At 40.1% G+C, this 23,594-nt stretch overlaps 1 protein-coding gene across 1 annotated transcript; it reads left to right on the top strand.

Annotated features, from left to right (window-relative positions):
• Positions 1-15,621: 15,621 nt before the first annotated feature.
• On the top strand, positions 15,622-16,696 carry prmt6 (protein arginine methyltransferase 6). The gene has a single exon (XM_085361952.1). It carries the CDS (start codon positions 15,635-15,637, stop codon positions 16,688-16,690), a length of 1,056 nt encoding a protein of 351 aa, XP_085218078.1. The 5' UTR covers positions 15,622-15,634; the 3' UTR covers positions 16,691-16,696.
• Positions 16,697-23,594: the final 6,898 nt, after the last annotated feature.

Here is a 23,594-nt window from a genome sequence, read left to right as displayed (position 1 = left end):
GTATGTAAGCATTTGAGCCAAATTTAGTAATGCCAACATACTGAAGGAACAACATTTGTCTCTTATATATGATACACCTATATATGCACTGTCAATATACATTTTGAACCAGCTGCAGATGTCAGAGTAACAACTGACTGACCCCCACATAAAGTGCGTTACAGTAGTCCACAGGGGAAGAAATAAAAGCATGGATCACGGTTTCAAAGTGCTGCCTAGAAAGAAACGATTTCACTCTTGCCAGTCGCCTTAAATGATAAAAATGGACTGGTCCAACTTAAAACCAAGGGCAGTAACAACAGGTTTAAAATAAACCTCCAGGGGTTCCAAATGAAAAGAAGAGGACTCACAGGGGCCACTGGGTCCAAACACCAACAAATCTGTTTTCTTTTCATTCAAATTTAAAAAGTTTAGAGCCAACCAAGCTTTAATGTCATCTACTAGGCATGTCAAGAGAGGTTTTATTCAGATGCCATCCTTCGGCTTCAGTGGCAAATAAATTTGGCAGTCATTCCTATATACTTGTCTTTGAGTGAAGATTTAAGGTGGTAAGACATGTAAATAACTGCAACTTGAATCTGTACTGAAGCTCAGTATTTGACAAAGAGTTCATGTTCACTGCTGTAATACCTAATAATGACTAATATAATAACCATAATATTGTCCATATTATATTTACATTACCAAAGTGATATGACTTTAGTCTCATGAACAACATTAGCTAATTGTTATTTACTAGCTAATCTTAAATGACTGTTCAGTACAGAAATGAAGCCCAAAAATCATGTTTTACTGTCCTGTGGTCTCAGCCTCAGATACTTATCAAATCACACAAAGCTCTTGTAGAAACAAACAAACAAATGAAAAAAAATATGTTCTCCTTCATTTCTGTCAAAAAAAGTTGTATGACACGTTTCCAGCTGTTAGTATCATAGTTGCTAGGCAACCTGGGAAGCGCAACGGAGACTAGAGCCCATGTGTTTGCAACAAACTTGCCGTTTATTTTACAAATCGAGCTCAACACTGCCCCTAGCGTCCTGGAGCACTTCCGTTGTGATTTGGAGTTTGCATGTGTTTTGAATTTTGTACGTGTTTTGGATTTTGCACGTGTTTTGGATTTTGTACGTGTTTTGGATTTTGCATGTGTTTTGGATTTTGTACGTGTTTTGGATTTTGTACGTGTTTTGTATTTTGCATGTGTTTTGAATTTTGCATGTGTTTTGGATTTTGCACGTGTTTTGGATTTTGCACGTGTTTTGGATTTTGCACGTGTTTTGGATTTTGCATGTGTTTTGGATTTTGTATGTGTTTTGGAGTTTGCATGTGTTTTGAATTTTGTACGTGTTTTGAATTTTGTACGTGTTTTGGAGTTTGCACGTGTTTTGAATTTTGTACGTGTTTTGGATTTTGCACGTGTTTTGGATTTTGTATGTGTTTTGGATTTTGTACGTGTTTTGGATTTTGCACGTGTTTTGGATTTTGTATGTGTTTTGGAGTTTGCACGTGTTTTGAATTTTGTACGTGTTTTGGATTTTGTATGTGTTTTGGAGTTTGCACGTGTTTTGAATTTTGCACGTGTTTTGGATTTTGCACGTGTTTTGGATTTTGTATGTGTTTTGGAGTTTGCACGTGTTTTGGAGTTTGCACGTGTTTTGGATTTTGCACGTGTTTTGGATTTTGCACGTGTTTTGGATTTTGTACGTGTTTTGGATTTTGTATGTGTTTTGGAGCTTGTACGTGTCTTGGATTTTGTACGTGTTTTGGATTTTGCATGTGTTTTGGAGTTTGCATGTGTTTTGGATTTTGTATGTGTTGAGGAGTTTGTGCGTGCTATTTGGAATTTGTAAGTGTTTTGGAGTTTATACATGCTTTGTCTCTAGGGGCCACCGTATGGAAGTGCAAGGTAAAAACAAATACCTATATCTATATATATCTACATATATATATATCTACATATATGTGTATATAAAAAACACCCAGCACGCCCCTGCGGGCGGTTTATCCTTCAAGCTCGGGTCCTCTACCAGAGGCCTGGGAGCTTGAGGGTCCTGCGCAGTATCTTAGCTGTTCCCAGGACTGCGCTCTTCTGTACAGAGATCTCCGATGTTATTCCCGGGATCTGCTGGAGCCACTCGCCTAGCTTGGGAGTCACCGCACCTAGTGCTCCGATTACCACGGGGACCACCGTTACCTTCACCCTCCACATCCTCTCGAGCTCTTCTCTGAGCCCTTGGTATTTCTCCAGCTTCTCGTGTTCCTTCTTCCTGATATTGCTGTCATTCGGAACCGCTACATCGATCACGACGGCCGTCTGCTTCTGTTTGTCTACCACCACTATGTCCGGTTGGTTAGCCACCACCATTTTGTCCGTCTGTATCTGGAAGTCCCACAGGATCTTAGCTCGGTCATTCTCCACCACCCTTGGGGGCATCTCCCATTTTGACCTCGGGACTTCCAGGTTATACTCGGCACAGATGTTATGGCGTTCCATGTATGCCTTGCCTGCTAGCATCTTGCACCCTGCGGTTATGTGCTGGATTGTCTCTGGGGCATCTTTACACAGCCTGCACCTGGGGTCTTGCCTGGTGTGATAGACCCCAGCCTCTATGGATCTTGTACTCAGAGCTTGTTCTTGTGCTGCCATGATTAGTGCCTCTGTGCTGTCTTTCAGTCCAGCTTTGTCCAGCCACTGGTAGGATTTCTGGATATTAGCCACCTCCTCTATCTGCCGGTGGTAATATACCGTGCAGGGGCCTGTCCTTCCATGATGGTTCCTCGTCTCCCTCCTCTTTCTTGGGTTTCTGCTGCCTGAGGTATTCACTGAGCACTCGGTCAGTTGGGGCCATCTTCCCAATGTATTCTTGGATGTTCCTTGTCTCATCCTGGACTGTGGTGCTGACACTCACCAGTCCCCGGCCCCCTTCCTTCCGCTTAGCGTACAGCCTCAGGGTGCTGGACTTGGGGTGAAACCCTCCATGCATGGTAAGGAGCTTTCTTGTCTTTATGTCAGTGGCTTCTATCTCCTCCTTTGGCCAGCCTATTACCCCAGCAGGGTACCTGATCACGGGCAGGGCGTACGTGTTGATGGCCCGGATCTTGTTCTTACCATTCAGCTGACTCCTCAGGACTTGCCTGACCCTCTGCAGGTACTTGGTGGTTGCAGCCTTTCTAGCAGCCTCTTCATGGTTCCCATTTGCCTGCGGGATCCCCAGGTACTTGTAACTGTCCTCTATGTCTGCAATGTTGCCTTCTGGTAGTTCAATCCCCTCAGTTCTGACTACCTTCCCTCTCTTTTTTACCATCCGACTACACTTCTCCAGTCCGAACGACATTCCAATGTCATTGCTGTATAGCCTGGTAGTGTGGATCAGTGAATCGATAGCAATGCAGCAATGCTGCTGGTGTAACTTCCAAAATGATTTGACTCTCATTTGATAATACTGTTTGATTCAGCAGAGTGATGCTGTGGTGGTTTTGCATTTTCATTCATAAATTGTATTTCTTGTGTATTGTTCATTTTTGTTGAGTTTTTATTCCTTTAAAGGGGTTTGTTTTTTAAATGTACGCTTTTACTCTCTATTTCAGCTTCATGCTTGAGGTTGAAATGTGTCCTGTAGTCAAACTATCTGCTAAAATCAAATATGATGACTGACTTCTCACATGCTGATTAAATTTGTAGTTTTGGTGTCACTGGACACACTCACTGACGGGACATTCACCGAGCTGACTGGACTTGTTTAGGCAGTGCAGTGATATAGCAACATTTACCATACATTTCCAAACAGTTTGTGCTGAATTTGAAAAGCAAATGTAAAAAGGGGATCAGTCATGCTGAATTAACTGATTTGTTCCAGGTTATTTTGGGCTTGTGGACAGTGGCTTCTACTTTATTTCAGCAAGGTTACAGAACAGGATGTTCAAAATACCACTTGCATATTGCATTACTTATTATGTTTGCTGTGCAGTGTTTTGTGCGGGCATAATAAAGTCTTAGACGTGTCATTCTCAGCTAAAGAAGCCTGAACGCAGCTGCTCCAATCCACCACTGTACATGCACAAAACATACTCATAACAAACACTTTTATCCAAAATATCTGAATCATATGTCTGAATGTGGCGCACAGTGCTTTCTGTCCACTTAAGGTCTTTAATTTCACAATTCCATTTCAACTGAGGGAGGTTGCGAACAGATCAATGTGTGCAATTAGACACACACAGCCCAGCAATTAGCAGTAGTGCTAATGTGCTTGAATGGATTTTCCGATTTGGTTGGAGGAAAGCAATACGGTACAGCTAAATCTTTGGCTATCTGTCCCCAGTCAGCATGCCCCTGACAGTATACAGTCAGAGAAGAGTGAAGCACCTGTACCTCTTACCTCTCTCCAGAAATGATTGTATCTCTAAACGCAAAGGTGGATTTTACATTTTTCACAGCATTTTAATGGAAAAACTATTTTTGCAGTGAAGGCTGAATTCCTCAAATAGTGTTCCCGAGTCTTTTTTGTATCGTTCATGCGTCAGTCATCAAGCTGCATATAACACACTTGTGTCCACTAACAGTACCACTTTGTGATTACCGATTACCGCACAATACAAAAGGCACAACAGAGACAAATACACTGCTGGGATGGGAGTATAGTTTAATGCTTTGCTTCCTGAAAGCATACAGATGGTCAACGGAATTATATTTGAGGTACCAGAGTCATTTACGGTGAGCGTACAGACGGTGTGTCACGTCCTGATTTAGGACGGCTATAGCAGGTCAAGTGATGCATTTTTCTAGAACTTTTGAGAGGATCATGACAAAAACAGAACATTCAGCATTTATCAGTTACTGTATTATTAATCACAACAAGAATAACAACACAACGAAAGTTTCCTTTTAGAAGTATCTGTGTAGCTCTCCAGTGCGGTTGATACAGCTCCTTCTGTCATGATACTGCATAAAAAAGAAAGATGAAAGCACATTTTTTTACTTCTGCTTGCAGAGAAATGTTTATCATTTAATTAAAATCATTAGTCAATTTAATACCATGCATATTTGATCATATGATCATTAGTATTATAAGAATATCAATTTTAGCAGCTTTAAAAGTGTGCTATGAAAGGAATTTCATATGTGTGAGTGGCTTCTGGAGGCTGATTTGATATAATGTAAACCTAATACGCCGCTATTGGTGACTTATAGTCTTACCTTATCGCTTAATACCTATACTACCGTGTGTGTGTGTGCATGCATGTGTGTGTGCATCTGCCTGTTTAAATAAACACTCCACACTCTTGCACTGACTAACAGGTTCTCTCGTCCACTGTTTGGTCTTGCATGGAAGATGCACAGTACCTTACCAGAAAGTGAATACTGCCTTCTGTCCTTCTGGGAAAAAAAAGCATTGATTTTTACTTTGCGGCACCCAAGGTCAGCGTGAAGAACAAGCTGGGAGGATCTTATCACCTTAGAAGTACAGGCCTTCCTCTCGGTCTATTTATTGAAGGGAAAATGCACACAAATGAAGTTGAGAACACAGCTGGCTGACTTACTTTGACCTTGCATGTACAAATACAGCAATGTTTCAACTTTGAGGTGTTTAAAGTTCGAAGTGTTGGAACATTTCAGATCTTGCTCTGTGTCTTTAGCATTTTCTTGGGTGTTTGGGATATCATACTTTAACTGCAAAAGACAAGACATGCGTAGCCTCGGAGGCAGAAAACAAGTAATGGGACTAATCATTGCAGATGACGGCGCTTTCAAATTAATTCTTTCCCAGTGAATGACTTAAACCTGGCTCAAAATGCATGAGAAGAACTAGACCTGACAGCACAACACAGCAGGTATGGCTCCATCAAAGACTAAATGAAGAAGGCACATTTTCCAAACACAAACACTCTCATTCCAGGGCTGGGTTGGGTTTTTTTTGGAAATCCCCCATGACACATCCAAATGCGTCTTTATTACTATCAATCAGCTTTATTCTTTCATTTCAGTAAGTCAAGTTATTAATGTGCTCGTGGTGCGTGAGTAGAATCCCCAAAATCCATGTTATGGGTTTTTTTCCACACACATAGTAAATGATGGAGGAATTAAATAAATCTAAACTGGAGATACACTCTACAGTACTTTGTTGCAAAGTACATCTAGAGTAGGTCATAAAAGTAATAGTTGGTGTTTTGTAAAATATGCCTAGTTGCTTTTTTGCAGATGCGTGATACCAGTATGGTGTGTGTACTGCAGGCAGCAGCCAGCTTAGTTTAGCATATAAACACAATCAAGGGGGAAAAGCTGGTCTGGATATACTTAAAAGTAATGTAATGTTCTTTTATCACTGCAACGACAATCCAAGATGTCACTGCACAGAGCTCGGCTTTGCTAATATACCTCACTCTTTCAAATTGTTAACAGAGGCTTTGTGTTTTCTGTACTCACATTGTCTCATCAAAATCAGTGAGGCAGCTAAAAGAAGGCATTCATAATTTGTCAAACTATTTCTCTAATGGAGTTACTGGTAAAAATCTCTTAATAACCATAACTGTTAATCCCCCTGGGAGTTTGACACTATTGGGTGTTTTCATCTGCTCTCACCACTGTGACAACAAAGGGCCTTTACAACTTGAAATTTTTCATATCATGTGTAATCATGTGAAAGCAGCTAGCATTATGCAGTATGTCATCCGCTCTTCCCAAGTGGGTTGATCCTATCATGGCAAACGCAGCATGCATTTGCATGTAGTTAACAGTATTCTCAACTCTTCCTCTACCCTTTGCCTCGCGTGCTTGTTTTGCATCACAAGTGAATTATAGGCTTCTTGGCAAAGGAGTGAAGGCTGAATTGATTTTTCGTGGTTTGTATATGGTTTGGGATCAGTGGTGATTTATAGTGCTGGTCCTGATGTTACTGTGGCAGTATAACATCAAACTCCACGTCTCATGTGTAAGGCAAGGTTATCGGGTAACCCTGCTGTTCACAGAACACTAGTTGCAGTTTAGCAATGGCCCCACATTTAACCACAAACCTGTGTGAATGCATTAGTCCCACCAGAGTCTCATTTGTCTATTTTTGGCCTCATATCGGATTATAATTCACTTCAAATGAAAAAGTTGTAAAAGTGATGACTCAGGAGATTTGTATGAGCAGAGATTTTTGTTGTTACTACTGAATTTATAAACTTACTTCAGTTGATTATTGTCCTTAAAGGAGGCATAATTGCCATGACAGGCTTTCATGACTGAACCATACAGATTTTCCCTGATAATTCTCGTGACACCATCAGGTGAAAATTTTTGTCTGTACTTTGTTTAAATGCACGAGTTATTGAGAATCTTTACAATTATAACGAGTGACTGCAGCATCACGGTAGTTGCTGTAGTTGTCTTAAAACCTGGAAAAAGCAGATAAATCATGAAAAATTCCACAACTGCTTCTAAGATATTGCTTTTCAAGCACTATTTATAGTACTAGACTATAAAACTATAGATTACCTCCCAATCTACTCACAGATTGGGAAGTAATACTGTTAGCATACCATACCAGCCTAATGTGTAAAACACTTTAAAAACAACCACAATGAACCAATGAGCTGCACAGAAGAATAAATATGTAAAAACAAATTTAAATGAAAAAAATTACAGAAAATTAAAAACAAAAAATAGAAAATGAACATGATTAAAAATTTGAAAAGAAAAAGTGAAGCTGGCTATCAAATGATAGATTATTATAAAGACTGGAAGCAGGTGATATATCTAACTTGGCTGTTTCCATTGTTTTTACATTATTATCAGCCACCTACTCTGTGTATCCATGTAAGGAAATTAAGACTTTTAACTCTCTTACTGTAATTTATCCATAGAAGTATTCATTTTCTTGATTTATTGTCAAACATAACATTTTATGTTGATGTTTAGTTCTTTCTGTTATCTTGCCAGACACTGATATGTCAGTAAGTCTTATTGGTATATAAAAATGTAACATTTAGTCTAAGTTTTGTCTTTTTCCCCCGGTGTGTGTAGATTCAACACACATACATGTGATCTGTGTTATATTTCATATATTAATAGTCATAATACATCCAACACATCCAAAGTGTTTCAGTGCATTTTCCTAAATGTCAAACTCTTGAACTATTGACTATCAGCACAGTTTTTTAATGTAGACTATTGAAAAAAAAATCATATTTTTAAGTGGTATAATCTCTGAATGTTTTGAAGAGTACTAACAGGACTAATGCAGTGCTTCCTCATTTTCTTATCAAATAACCCCCATTAACAAACAGACAATATTTCCATTTTCCAAATTGCACAGAGGGTTTGTCTTGGAGTCAGCATAATTTAGCCATAACAGCTGTCGCATGCAGATTGTGCTTAGTAATTCAATATAATTGCAGTGTAATGTAACTGATACCAGTGTGGCACAAAGGAAGTGAGTCTCCACAAAACACGGACGTAATTAATGAGTTGATTACCGGTGTTCTGTGTTGACAGGCCGAGGTCCTGCAAAGTGATTGGTTGGAGGTATAGAAAGGAGGCAAGCTGGGGAATCGTGTGTGTACGTGTGATGATTTGTGGACTGTACAAACACGAGGAATGAAAATGCCTGGGGTTATAACTTTTCCACTGATAAGTACTGGCGCACTGTGTCCGTATAGGGAGATGTCAAAGCATGGAACTAGATAACACACACTTGGAAAAGGCATCCAGAAGGATTCATGCGTGAAACAGTCTTTTGGGTGAGATGAATTATGTTTGCTGTAAGAAACGGGTGAATAAAGAGTTGAAGAAGAGATGTGTTATGACACACCAGCATTTACAGATGGTGGGGCTCTTTCTCTGAGAGTGAGATATCAAAGTAGCTTGGTATTGATTCCTGGGAACAATCAATATGAAGCCATTGCACCTTAGTATTTGTTGCTCAGCAGTCTGCCTTCCTCTAAAATCTGTGATCATGACACCACAACTGATGGCTGTGTGTGGATGCTTGTATATATTCAGTGTTCATGTGTACAAGTTTACTGTGGGATAGTTTTAAAGCAGCTTTGTTATGCTTTCTGTGTATGAGTGTGTACATACCTGGATGTGGCATGTTGTTTCATTGCACGTGTGTGTTTACTGCAGAAGCTGACAGGTCCTGTAATAGTGACAGGATGCAGGCAACTCCCACGAGGCCGTGCATGCTGACAGCAGCTGGTCGAGAAAAAGAACAGCTGCTGATGAGCTACCAGTACAAAGAGCCCACACTGAGCCTCGCCTTTTATCTCTCCATCCTTCTTTATTTATATGTTCACTTACTCTTTTACTAATTGTTTATTTGAATTTCATTAAAAAGCAAAATGGTAGTTTGCTTTTTCTTGATGTAAAAACATTCTGTCTATAAACTGAAGTGACACACACTCATACACATGCAATGAATTCTGTGATTCTCCACACACAACAACACACAGCTGAAGCCTGAGGAAGGAGAAGAACAGGGGAGACAGAAAGCCAGTTATTGATTTTTCCACGACACCCCTCATTGTCCAAAGTGATCTGCCATTGGCACCACCATGCTTGACCAACTCGGTCTTTCCCAGCATCTCCTCCCTGGATTTTCTGAAAATGTTTAAGTCACAAAGAGTGCATACAATATAAATGCTCTGCCTTTTCTTACACCTGCTCAGTCAGTTGTATGTGGGACTAGGTGTGCAAACAGGACTTGGCCCAGTTTAATTAAGAGGATAATGTTGCATGTCTCTGCAAATATGTGTGTTTTTAGGATGCTGCACTCATTTGAGAAAAGAAGTGAATGCTAGGCAGAATGGTTTTATAGTTAGAGTTTAAAACTGATCAGTAGTATAAGGTTTACATGCATCTGTGAAAGTGTGTGTCCATATTTGAGTTGTTTTTCAAGTGTATAACTCATAAATGGTCAAATGCAAATGAACAGTGTATTACAGCCAGTGAAGAGATACAACATTGGTGAGGTTTTGTTTTGAAGCATCAGGTTTTTGGAGCCAGACATTAAGATTTCTGCATGAAAAGCTAAATTGCTAATTCATCAGCTAATGCTAGCAAGCTTCGTTATCAAGCTGCATTCATGGACCGTTTGGCTGTATTGCACAGAGTGACTGACGTCTTGACTGACTGCCAGTGTTAGACACAAATAGCCTTGATTTAGAAGATTTGACTTGGGTTTGAATTAAGGTAAGAGTGAAGGGTTTGTAATAGAGTGATCCAGCTTGCTAGCTAATATATGAAGAGTAAAATGCACAGACTTTCTGAACAGTCTGCTGTTGTAATTATTTGGTTTCATTTATCAACCCAGACTGTTGCATCTTGGCTATTTAATTTGTAATTGCTTTAATGGGAAGCAATATTTTTTTTAAGGTGTCTACAGTGGACATAATCCAAGGTTTGTAAAATCATGACTTTCATTCTACTGTCAAAATGTAAATCAGTGACATTACAAAGGATTTATTTTGCTGTTCTCATGTAATAATGCATTTTGCTGGACCTTTTTCATTATAATATGAAAAAAATAAAATTAATACATAAACTGAATCTTATATAGCGCATCTATTCTACTTGACCATTAAAAGCGCTTTATACACGTCTCATTCACCCATTTGCCCACGGATACTTTGTGATGCAGACTGGGTCAGCCAGGGATTGAACCACCAACCTTCCAATTAACAGACCTGTTTTACTTCCTGAGCTGCTACCCCAGGTATTTTAGCCTTTGAAAATTTCAAATTTTGAAAAATTCTGAAATAAAGATCTACTGAAAATGCTTAACTCAGCATACCGTAATTGTGCTTCATAACTTTATCAGAAATTGTATCAGATCAAACATTATTCAGAAACAGTCAGTTTCATCTTTATTCACTATGTTGCCATAAGTATTTGCTCGTCTACCTTCACACTCATATGAACTTGAGTGACAGCTTCAGCTAGAGTACTTTAAACCACTGCCTCTGATGCTTTGCATTGTGCTTGGTGATGTAAGGCTCAGATGCAGCTGCTTGGCCGTGGAAATCCATTCCATGAAGCTCTCGACACACTGTTCTTGGGCTAATCTCTAATATCTTTATCCTTCAAGAGAGGCCTGGGAGGGTGCTGCACAATATCTCTGTTGTTCCTAGGACTGTGCTCTTCTGGACAGAGATCTCTGATGATATTCCTAGGCTGCAGCCACTCCCCCAGTGCTCTGATTAGCACTGGGAACACTGTTGCCTTCACCCTCCACTCCAGCTTCATCCAGCCACTGGTAGGACTGGCCTGTGTATGTCTATGTGTTTGCAAATTTGTATTTCTTAATATAGCCTATACATTATCTGAACTCTTCATTCCTGTCAGTTCAGCATGAAAGTCATAGGTTGTTGAATATTGATGTTTTTTACAGTAATACTAGTTTCTCTCCTCCTCTCAGTCTTAGTGGATCTCCTTTTATTGCTCCCCATACACAGTTGTATGTGGAGCTGAAGGCTCCATGATTATTAACATTTATCTGTTTTGAAAGAAGATTTATTATAAATCTGAATTCTTCTGATTTTCATATTTCTCATCTTCCTGTGAATGCGATGTTACATTTTCCATTAGTATTTATTTCACTTGTCATGCTCATCCCACATTGTGCGTACATAACTTCGCAGTCACCAAAATTCGTATCAGTGAAGGAATTTTTATCATATCACCACTAAATACAGGATAAAGAAGCTGAAAAAGCGCCACAGTCCTGGTGTTTGCTAGTATTAATAATAATGGAGGTGGCATTATATTACACATTGTCACCAAGCAACCAGGAGCATGCTGGTCATTTCTTTGTACATTCACAAGGTCTTTGCACTGGGAATGTAAAGTTCAGACTGTCAGTTTTACAGTGTAATGCTCTGTGGCATCTGAGGGAGAACATTCAACAGAAATAGCCAAACTGCTGCTCATGCCAGTGTGCAAATGCATGCTTGCACACAGCACATTCAAAAGGCAGCAGGCATACCAACATAACTGTCGCTCACCACCCACCCTACTTCCCAGATTTGTCTTTTCCAACTTGGTCTACTTCCCCAACATTCACGTTCAATTTTCCCTGTTTTGACACAATGGAGGTGATCTAGCATGCATCAAGAAGGCACCAACACAAGGGGATGGAGTGGGACTTGCATGGAAGAATCTAAAAATCATCTCAGTGTAGAGGTCCAGAGATAACTTTAAAGGGTGAGGAAGAAGTTAAATCAGTTCAAGTTTTTGATTTTTCTTCCGTGGATAGGATCACACCATAGATGAAAGACATAACAAGCCTGCTTGTAATTAAAACAATTTGTTGGCCGATACAAATGACTCCTAACCAGATTTACCTTTACTTAATATGGTGTCATTTGATTGTTTAAAAAATGTAAATCAAAATGTATTTATTTTTTTCTCATTAAAACTAAATGCTTTTGCAGGCCCAAAACATACATACTAGTAAGCAGAGCAGTAGGCAAAAGAAATGGAAAAAGCATATATATTCTTAATACAGAAACTGGATGGGAAAAAAAAAGACATATTAATGTGGTTTCTCACAGTGTATGATCTTACAAGGTGGCTCTAACACAGTCACAGTACGACCTTACCATTTGTGACCCAAATACTGAGACGGCAACAAACTTCTGTGGGCCTGAATACATCCTGCACAATATAGACACTTACTTTAAGGATAAAGGTAAACCACGGTAGCCATTTCCTTGGGCGCTAGGTGTTGGCTGTGTCTGGACCTGGCAGTGCTTCTACCTAAAGCTTGAGAGCAGAACACATCCAGCAGCTGCTTGTCTGTCTGTTCTGTCTACCCGCGACAACGCATGCAAACTTGCCTGCCAAGTATGTAGAATCACAGTCTGAATGCTTCAGTCTGTATTTCACAGTCCAGTAATCTATCCTATTGTTTACTGCCATTCCTCCTTTGCGCCTCGTCCAACTTTGAATCTGACCAGTCAGATGTGGGAGGCCAGCCTCTATAGTTGGATTAGTTAAGGCTTACACTACAAGTAAATATTTAGTGTTAATTTTGTTTGTGATTTATCATAAAGGCACCCACGAAGACGAACTGCAGCTCTGAATATAAAATCAGTGTTTACTCCAAAGATGGGTCTTACTTCCCCTTGATATAAGCTGCAAACATATAATTTAATGTAGAATCCTTTCCTTGATTTATTCTTCATATACTTTTGAAAAGATTGAATAATTAAATGCACACATTTCCCCATGAGCATCTGTGCTTTAAAAACAGCACTGGATATAAATTTAGAAGAAGCTTTTAAATGTGCCTGCACGCACAAACACCCACCGATCTACCCACACGCATGCACACACAAATTCCCATATAATGTATTTTTTTCTTATGTTGCGATGCTATTATTTCCCCATTCCTGCATTACAATGTGCTGTCTTGAAAACAACAAACTACCCGACATCTTGCTGTGCACAAACCACAGCTTCCTTCTCTTGCTTTTCATCTTTGTGAAATGGGATACAGCTCCTGCTCATTTGTCCAGCATCTTTTTGCCAAAGATCTCTGAAACAGAGTGGAGAGGGTCCCACAGGACTGTCTAGAAGAGAGAAGAGCTCAGCCAAAAGCAGGTATACTCTGCCTGCCATAACTTTGGGGAAGGCTCTGAAGTGGTAATGGCCACGCTGTATTCTGCAGACACTGTAGATGTGCTATAGAAGATTAGGCTCTGTACTAATTATAAACAGTGAAATGCTGCCAGCAATTTATTGCTTTGATTGTAAAACCCTGCAAAGGCAATATGACGAGAAGAAGCTACCTAAAGAATGTTATCATGCTTCTTAGACGTCTTGCGGCGTACTGTGTTTATATGGTCTCTCTAACCTTAAAGCTACACAGCCTGATACACATAAAAGTAGTTTGTGTATCGGTAAGCCCAAATTATTAGGTTATTGCTAGGCTTCACATGACTTCAGCTTCCTGAACAGAAATGCTTGTAATTAATAATTACAAACAACCATCTATGTTATGACTGAAAACATGTGGTGGCTTATACTAACTGAAACCACTGTATCATAAGGGGGCTTGCCATCAAGCAAACCCCTTTGTAGGATTTCTGAACAGACTGAGGAGGACTTATCTGCTGTAATCCTGACCGAGGCACCATGATGATGATGGTACCAAAATAAAGCTACCCTTAATTTGACAAAGTGTAAAATAAATTATAAGAATTTTACACTTTTGTTTCAGGAACATGAGAGTCCAGATTGATACAGCACGGTCAAATGATGTGTTGAATAATGCTAGTCATTTGTCACATGATTTATGTGATGATGATGGTGATGAGATGATAAATACTTTATCATCCCATATTTAGGAGGCTCTTTTGTCACAGCTGTTGAAATGATGATGAAATAATAATAATATGTGGCAGAGGCCTTTCTACTAGATACATAATAGTTTAGCAAAATATAGTATTTGGTATGAAAGATTTCCTCTTTCTGTTCTTGTACAGCTGAGCTGAATCAGTCTTTTTGAGAAGGTGCTCCACTACCTGTCCGGTAAGTGGTATAGAGGGTGGTCAGGATTATTCATGATGCATAACAGTTTGTTCAGTGACTTTCTCTTCACCAAAACTTCACATGTGTCCCGTCTGCAGCCAATCACAGAGCCAGCCTTCATTTTATTCAGTCTGTTGGTGTCACAACACACTGCTGCTCCCCCAGCAGACCCAGCAAAGCACACTGCACTCACAAATGACCACTAGAAAACGTTTAACATTTAACTGCAAACACACTGAAGTATTCCATCTTCTTTAGTAAAAAAGAGAATCTGCCCATCCTCTTCTTGTATGTTGATCTCTCAGTTCAGCCTGCTGTGCAGACAACCAGGTATTTGTACTCCACCACCACATCAACATCCTAGCTCAGCATGTAGCTGTCCTCTTCCTTCTCAACTCGATCAACATCTCTCTGGTTTTAAGAAACAGAGGAGTTCTTCCAGACCGCTCCTCAAAATCATCCAGTAGTGCTCCGTCCTCCTCCTGCAAATACATCTAACTAAACTATTAGTTGTACTGAAATCAGCAGCATTTTTTTTTCATTTGAAATGTAGTATTACAGTCATACTACTGTTACTTTTACTGTATCGAAGCATTTTCATAATCCAAACAGTAACGTTTTAACTGACACAGTAAATAGTTTTATCAAAAAACTGCAACATCTATATAAGTATCCACTGTCAGGTATCACCTGGACTGGAGTTATTCCTTATGTCTTTATCTTGTCCTTTATAAGAAAGGAAAAACTAACATTTTCTCCAGAAATAATCATACAGTCAAAATGAAGCAGTTAATTGTATGTTGCACATGGTTAAAATGTTGATAACCCTCATAATTATTATACTAGTCAGTGCCATGGAAATATCACTAACGCGTGCAGATATGACAGTGCAGAAGGCGCTGTTTCTCTCTCCGACACTTTAGTTTTTAGAAGCTCACGTGTACCACCTTTCACCTGACAGCGAAGGCAACACGGCATGGCCGAGGTTTGCTTGTGGGAATTGTAGTCTGATTTGCTTGAGCCCTTCGTTGTGACGTGCCAGGCGAAACTACAAGTCCCAGATTGTTTAAGGCGGAAATAGCGAGACAAAACACGGCTAGGCTACAGCACAACACGGCAGAGAAGATGTCGCGTGTTGTTAAAAAGAGAAAACTGGACGAAATCCGACAGGATAGGCTTTATTTTGACAGCTATTCCGATGTGACTATCCACGAGGAAATGATAGCAGACCACGTCCGAACCAACACGTACCGGACGGCGATACTGAAGAACAGTGAGTCAGTTCGGGGTAAAGTTGTTCTGGACGTCGGGGCAGGAACCGGCGTTTTGAGCATCTTCTGTGCTCAGGCTGGAGCTAAAAAGGTGTACGCCGTGGAGGCCTGCTCAATAGCGGAGCAAGCCCAGATAACAGTCAAACACAACAACATGGAGGACAGAATTGAAGTCATTCGAGGAACAGTGGAGACGGTGGACCTGCCGGAGACCGTGGACGTGATAGTGAGCGAGTGGATGGGTTATGCCCTTCTGCACGAGTCCATGCTCAACTCGGTCCTCTATGCACGCGACAAGTGGCTGAAGCCGGGCGGCATCATTCTGCCGAGCAAAGCCGAACTCTACATCACACCTGTTATTGACCCGGTGGTGGAGGACCGCCTGCACTTCTGGTACACAGTCAAAGACCAGTATGGAGTGGACATGTCCTGCATGTCCGGCTTCGCCCGGAAATGTATCATGAACTCAGACATCACTGTTAGCTCTGTGACCTGCGAGGATGTACTCTCCCACCCGGCCCGCTTCGCCGAGCTCGACCTGCACTCGGTCACCCCGGAGGAGCTGCGGTCCGTGAAGGGCCAGTTCAGGTGCGAGTCGTTCGGCTCGTCGGCAGTGAACGCATTCTGTGTTTATTTCACGGTGACTTTCCCGTGCCCGGATAGCACGGCTCCCCTCGTTCTCTCCACGTCTCCGTGCAAACCAGAGACACACTGGAAGCAAGCGGTGCTGTACCTGGACGCTCCGGTGGAAGTGGTGCAGGACACACCGATTACTGGAGAAGTTAGAATGTATCCCTCAGAGGAAAACGCCAGGCATATATGTATTCACGTGGACTACTCTATAGGAGAGCAGAAGCGACAGTCCAAGACTTTTTCCATCCCTGATTGGAGCTCTGAGGCTCAGCCATAGCGTGCCATCAACACCAAAATGCACTTCATTCACCATGTGTCACACCTGTATGCCCGAGTCCTCTTATTGTGTCATGGTTATCCATGGATCTTAAAATTCCTGGGAAAATGAGGCAGTGGTGTCACTTTATAATATATTGGCAAAAATATAATATCACAGTAGGCCTCCCCAGCAAATGAATGGACAGCTGCAGATTAAGACACAGAATAAAGATTGGCCAAGGAATTTAACCTTTTTGTGCATGTGCATGTCTAAAAAGTAAAAGCACATTTTCTTTATTTAGTGTTTGGGTTTTAATTTTGTATGTTTGATTAGTTCTTTTACAATTCATTAATTGATTGAATCATTCATGAAATAGCCCCTGAAATACAAAAGGAAAACAGCCTGTTTATGCCCACATCTTCAAATGTCTTGTTTTTCTTGTCTTAGTAGAAAACACCTTCAAAAATTAGTTGTTTATCAATATGTTTAAGATGATTTAAAAGTTTTGATACATCAGTGTGTACTAGGAAGAAACCTTCAGAAAGTCTGGCTAAAAGAAGAGTTTGAGGTGAATTTGTAGCTGCTTGTAATCAGTCGCTCTGAGGCAGGTTTATAAAATGTTAAATTCAACACCATGCTGCAGGCATCTGATATTCTGATAAACTCGGCCATTTATATTGTGTGGAATCTCATCAAAATTCTGCATTCAAATGAGCATCAGACCAATATATTGACTTGGACTAGCTGCAGTCAGGCAGGAGGCTGCATCCTACATGACTTTGGCTGCTGTTCAGTTACTTTTTAATGAAGTACCAAATTGGCTCATTATTTTGGTTTAAAACTAGGCTGCACTGTCATCTGTTGATAGAAAACACCAGCCTAATAAAAACTTATAATTCTACTAAAGCATTCTACATAAAAAAGCACAAGATATCTTGCCAGTATACCTGTTTTTGAACAGTTTGAAATGATAGTTTTATAAACTTTACCAGGCAGGAGTTTCAAAAAGTAACTTATTTATTGACTGAAGAAAGAAAAAAGTCATCTGTTTATGTCGGAGTTTGCAGTGCTTGTTTTCAGGTATAATGCAAAACTTTGATTAGTGGGCCAGAATCAGATTTAGAGAAAAGATTCATTTGTTCTTAATTTGTGGGTCTCAGTCCTTTTTCAAAAACTTTATTGCATTCAATCACGACACACACCACTCACCTTAACACTGCTGAACAACGGCAGTTCTTAGCAACGACACTCCAGAATGGGGTAGCTCCCTTCAGCAGAACAAAGTGCCCCGCTGCTGTGCTAAAGAGAAAAAATACCTCCTCGCGAGACACGACAAAGACCCCAAAGCATTGGCTTGACTTTTAAACCTCCCGTATCCCCATCCGATCAGAACTCTACAGGAGATGCTGGGACATGTTGCATCCATATCCCAAAGTTCCCAAATGAATGCAGACTGCTCCATGCCAGACACCAGTGGACACAGGCAGAGGTTCTGTGCCCAAGGAGCAGGAATGACACCTACTCATTATTGGAAAGGCGAGCTGCTGTTTCTGTAGGTGCTTTGAATCAGAGACAATGTGTTGATTAAACCTTTTGTAAAGACTTAAAGCCAAAGCTTGTGGAGTAAGAGCATGCAGCCTCTCTGATGCAACAGTTAAATACAGATTCCTGACAGTGTTCACTGATGATTGTTCTTTCAGGCCCTATTATCACCTGGCATTCATGTGTTTCTGCATCATCAATACAAACATTACCCATTGTCTAATGAGCGTATGTAAAATTAATCATGAGCTGTAGTGTCTGCAAATCAATCCCATTGTGTATCAATTCAAAAAGAAGTGAAAAGGCCGAATCGCTGTAGCTAAATACCTGCTGTCCTTTTGTATTTATATTTTAATATCTTGTATATATTGCTATATGCAGTTCTTCTTTGCAACCCATTTTGGGCCAAACTTATATGCAGTTTTATAACAATGGAAAAATCTTCTGTCTGACAACTTACTGACATTCAATCATTTCTCCAATCGACTGCTTAGTGTGTTTTACAAAAGGAGAAGCAGATGCAGAAACATCATTTATAATATCCAGTTACTGATATGAGCAGCTTGAAATGTAACTAAGGTAACATACTGAGCTTATGGTCAGTTAGATGTACGAGCTTTATAAAAACAAGCCGTGTCAGTTAAAGTCTAAAGATGAAGTGTGCAACGGCACTTTAATAAATAGATATCCAGAATTAGAATTAATATTTGTATTTACTGCCAAATGTGCTTTACAAGCAGAACCAGGCAAAGAAATAGTTTTTATACTGTAGTTGTAAATTGATGTCTGTGGATAGGAGCTGGGCCAAACCTGGTTAAGCTCTTTTATCAGTCATTTGCTTTACTGGCAAACTTTTATATTACTGCTATAAAAGGGTCACAAAAGGGTTGTTTGCAATCAGAAACAAAACACGGTGAAATGCGATGGGCAGTGGTGCAATTTTTAAAAGAATTGTTCAAGAAGATGGATGGATGGATACTATCTCAAGTTTGTACACTTTGTTGTCTTGTATAGTCTCTTTAAATTAAAATTCAGCCTAATCTGATTCTGTTAATTTATAGAATTTTAAGTATAAAATGTAATATTTTATACTTAAATTGGTTTCAGAAAATGCGGGCTTAGTTATGACCACATCAGGTCATTGTAGTCAAATGTCAGATGGGGTTTCCACTGTGACGGGCTGTGTTCTACCACAGGTAGCGAGCTGGGTGGGTCTTTGTGAGTCGTTTTGCAGCACAAAAACTACATTTGTGTCCATACACTTTCCACACAAATTTAATTCTTCTTTTGCACCTGTCCTAATGCACACCCACAGAGACTCACTCTCTTCTTGACTTCCACAGGTAGCTGAAAAAAAAGCCCTGAGGCAGAACAAAGGAGGGTGTCCAGAGAATAGAAATGTCAAATGCAGCGCAGGCAGCCGCCGTTAAGCCCAGAATCGCACTCTTGCATGCACGGCCACTCTCGGCTGCTAAATGCTAAACTAATTGTGATCTATTCCTGCCTGAAATGATTTGGAAACCATTAGAAACAAGTGTTGAAACTCGAAATGGGATTATTTGGGTTGCATCGCACAGCAATTTAGGAGCCAATCAATAGACAATGTGCTTAATCTAACAGATTTCAAGACTCATTGTTCACTGGAGGTCTGGCGAGTGAGACGGAGACAGGACAGAGTGGGACTTGCTGAACTGGAATCACAACATGAAGCCATCTTTAGATTTAATTTTATCTAACTATAAATGTGATGTTATTAGCGTATAGCATTATATTACTGTGTATTCAAAATTATTTGTGTTGAAATGAAAATGTTTACTTTTGTAGCAAAATCATCAGTACTACTAAAATGCAGGATACAGTTATTCACTGTAAAGATGAGCAAATGAAAATGCAGGAATCTAGTACAGATTTATTTCTTGTAATAATAAAATTTCACAGTATAAAAATTCTGTCTTTATTTTAATCTAAAAGACTTAAACCATGTTGAATCACTGTGCAGAGTTCAAACAGTGAGGTCATAATATTGAAATGTACTGCTTTAAACAAAATGTCCCAACACAAAACTAAGAACGCTGACAGCCTTTTACATATGGATTCAAAAAAGACCAGAAATATATTTTATTAACTCACTGGCTCTATTAGAAGCCAAATTTAATAGTTTGGCACACAGATTAGAAATTTTGGGATTTTCTCCCAACCCTGCAATTGGATTGGACAGTTGGACAGAAAACATCTGTGATCAACAACAATTTATCACGGCTAATCTTTCTGTATGATTCAAGCAAGATATCCTCATTCTTGTTTTGTAGCTTTTCCAAAGCTGATTTGGCCGGCCTCTATGCCCCAGGTCGTGTTCTAACACCCAGTCTGAGCTTTTTGGCATTCTCCAGCAGCTTCAGTTCCTTCTTTCCTCTGTTGCCAAAACTCTCCCAGTTCATGCCAAAGAGCTGTCCTGTGTCGTGCTATGATGCCGCCGACACTGAAACTTGCAAGTCTATTTTTGATTTCATCTCTCCATAAAATTAGATGAAAATTGTGTTTCCTCTATCTGCCTTTTAACAAACTCTGACTGTTGTCAGCAAATGGTCCTTTATTGAATCTTTCCTGACTGTGTCTACAGTTTGCAAAGAAACCCTCAGTGTATTAATGTCAAAGCCAACTGTGTTCCTACAGACTATGAATATACAGTTTTCAAATGTCTCTATAGTTTGGGGGTGAGGGTAGAAAGAGACGGGGAAAGGACGTACAATTAGACTTATACTCTGTAATTAGTGCAACAAATGTATGATATTAGTTAAAAACATATATAGTGCATCATCAAAAAGGGAATTCTGGAAATATTTGATGATTTAAACACCTTCAATACTTTTTAATAGACTCCAGTAGCCACTACCGTTGAGGACATGTCATGAATTGATTCATGATGCAGAGCACTCATGCAGTATACCATCTTGTATAAGTGGAACTATTATGCCTTTCTACTGTCTAACAGTGCCAAAATCTCAGGCTTCAGACTGCTTTAAAAATTCAAGTTCTAAAGTTGTTGTTTTTTTCTGTCTTTGCCTCTTTCTGATGTCATACAGAGAGGATATCCTTTACGATGGTCCTCAGGTACAGAGTTGTGGTTGCGAGCTCAGCAGGCCCTCGGACCAGCTGTTTGTGAGGGGCAGCCAATCGCACAAAAATGGACCTATTTGGAGCTGTAACCTTAAAGGGAGAGGCAATAAACTGAGGTTCCACTAAGGTCCAACACATGATGCATTATTACATTTTTGAACAGTGAATCATGCAAAACTACCCTGCTAGATTGTAAGTTTAAAATATATAGAGGTAGAAGAGAGCATAGTAGGCTATATATATATATATATATATATATACATATATATATATATGAACCCATTATATATAACGGGTTTTCATGTTACATGTTATTATGGTGATATGGTGGCTTTGTCCTTGAGTTGTCAGCCTGTAGAAAGAACACAGTGTACAGTTCCTCACATCTGAGCCACTCAGCTCAGTTTACAATGCTGTTATTACCCTGAAAATTAATATATTTTGTTTGACATCTGTATTAACAGCAATCCAGCTGAAGAAAGAAACCTAACCTAACCGTACAGAATAACTTTGATAAAAAAGGCTTTTCACCAGAACCCGCAATGGAAATCTGTAAAACCAGTTCACACTTTATAAAATACTATTCGAAATGTGATGGATCTTAAGCTAGGCAATAGCTCACCTCCATATTCAACATTTCACTGCGACTCTGAGAGATCAACAAGTATGAATTATGCATTTTGAAACTTAAATAGAAAAATGTAAATCTGCGTAAAGTAATCTGGTTTGATTCGAGATAATTGTCAGTGTTGGAAGAAAGTAATTTTTCCCTGTTGATGTTTTTAATGATCAGATTAACATGCATATCAAAACACTCTTTATAGTTCAGCGTGGATCCTACATTTAATCCTATAAAAAGTGGAAAATCACTGACTGTGTATTTCAGAGCTGGATTCTGGTGGCACACGATATCTTATTGTAGCTGCTCATTCATCCTGATATGCTAATGACACCGTGAATAAGCCAATGGGATTCGATTCCCACAGTCGGTTACTGTAACCAATATTTCTGTCAGCATATCCTGTGAGGACAAATTGGGAGCATGGTATTGACAAAAGCTAATTTGGTGCAAGAGCCCTCAGAGTGGTGGACTTCATTTCTCTGGGGCCCAGCAGGCCAGACCATTTGTCATCATTATCATTAGCAACAGGAACTGAATAGAATAGAATAGAATAGAATAGAATAGAATAGAATAGAATAGAATAGAATAGCCTTTATTGTCATTCTACAGAGTACAACAAAATTGGAGTGCCACTCCCTTGGTGCAAGTTTCAATAATAAATATAAATATAAAATATAAAAAGTACAAAAAAAAAACAATCGTAAGTACTCAAACAATAGTATGTACAATATATACAGGATAGCAGCATTAATATAATGACAGTATGAATAGCAGCATAATATAATGACAGTGACGGTATGGAATAGGTTCAATTGTTTTTGTGCTTATTTACTACGGTGATAGCTCTGGGAAAGAAGCTATCCCTGAATCTGTTTGTCCTGGTTTTATGTGACCTGTACCGTCGGCCTGACGGTAATAGTTCAAACAGTTGGTTGCTGGGGTGAGAGTGGTCCTTGATGATATTGCCAGCTCTGCTGAGGTACCGAGAGTTTGCAGTGACCTCCAGGCTGGGCAGAGAGCAGCCAGTGATCTTCTGGGCTGTGTTGATGACCCTCTGCAGTACTTTCCTGTCTGCAGCTGAGCACCCTGCATACCATGTTGTTATGCCGTACGTTAGGATGCTCTCTATGGTGGCTCTGTAAAATGTCACCAGCAGCCTCTCCTCCAGGTTGTTCCTCCTGAGCACTCTCAGAAAGTGGAGACGCTGCTGGGCCTTTTTAACCACCGCTGTAGTATTTGCAGTCCAGGAGAGGTCATCAGATATCTGCACGCCCAGAAACCTCATGGAGTGTACCCTCTCCACACAGCTCCCGTGAATGTAAAGTGGGGCCGGGTCTGCTCTGCACTTCCTGAAGTCCAAGATAAGTTCTTTAGTTTTCGTGGTGTTCAGTTGGAGGTTGTTAACTGAACACCACTCAGTCAGTCTGTTGACCTCATCTCTGTAGTCCGACTCATCCCCCCTTGAGATGAGTCCAACCACTGTGGTGTCATCCGTGAACTTTATGATGGTGTTTGAGAGATGGGTAGGGGAGCAGTCGGATGTGTAGAGCGTAAACAGGAGGGGACTCAAAACACATCCTTGTGGAGACCCGGTGCTGAGTGTGATGGTGCTGGACCGGTGGGGGCCGAGTCTGACAGACT

The sequence above is a fragment of the Diplotaxodon limnothrissa genome, linkage group LG9 (genome assembly GCF_057381915.1).
Source record: "Diplotaxodon limnothrissa isolate DT_005_m linkage group LG9, D_limnothrissa_male_GT1.1, whole genome shotgun sequence".
Taxonomy (NCBI): Eukaryota; Metazoa; Chordata; class Actinopteri; order Cichliformes; family Cichlidae; genus Diplotaxodon; species Diplotaxodon limnothrissa.
The sequence above is the reverse complement of the archived record's forward strand: the minus strand, read 5'-3'. Positions and strand labels throughout refer to the sequence as shown.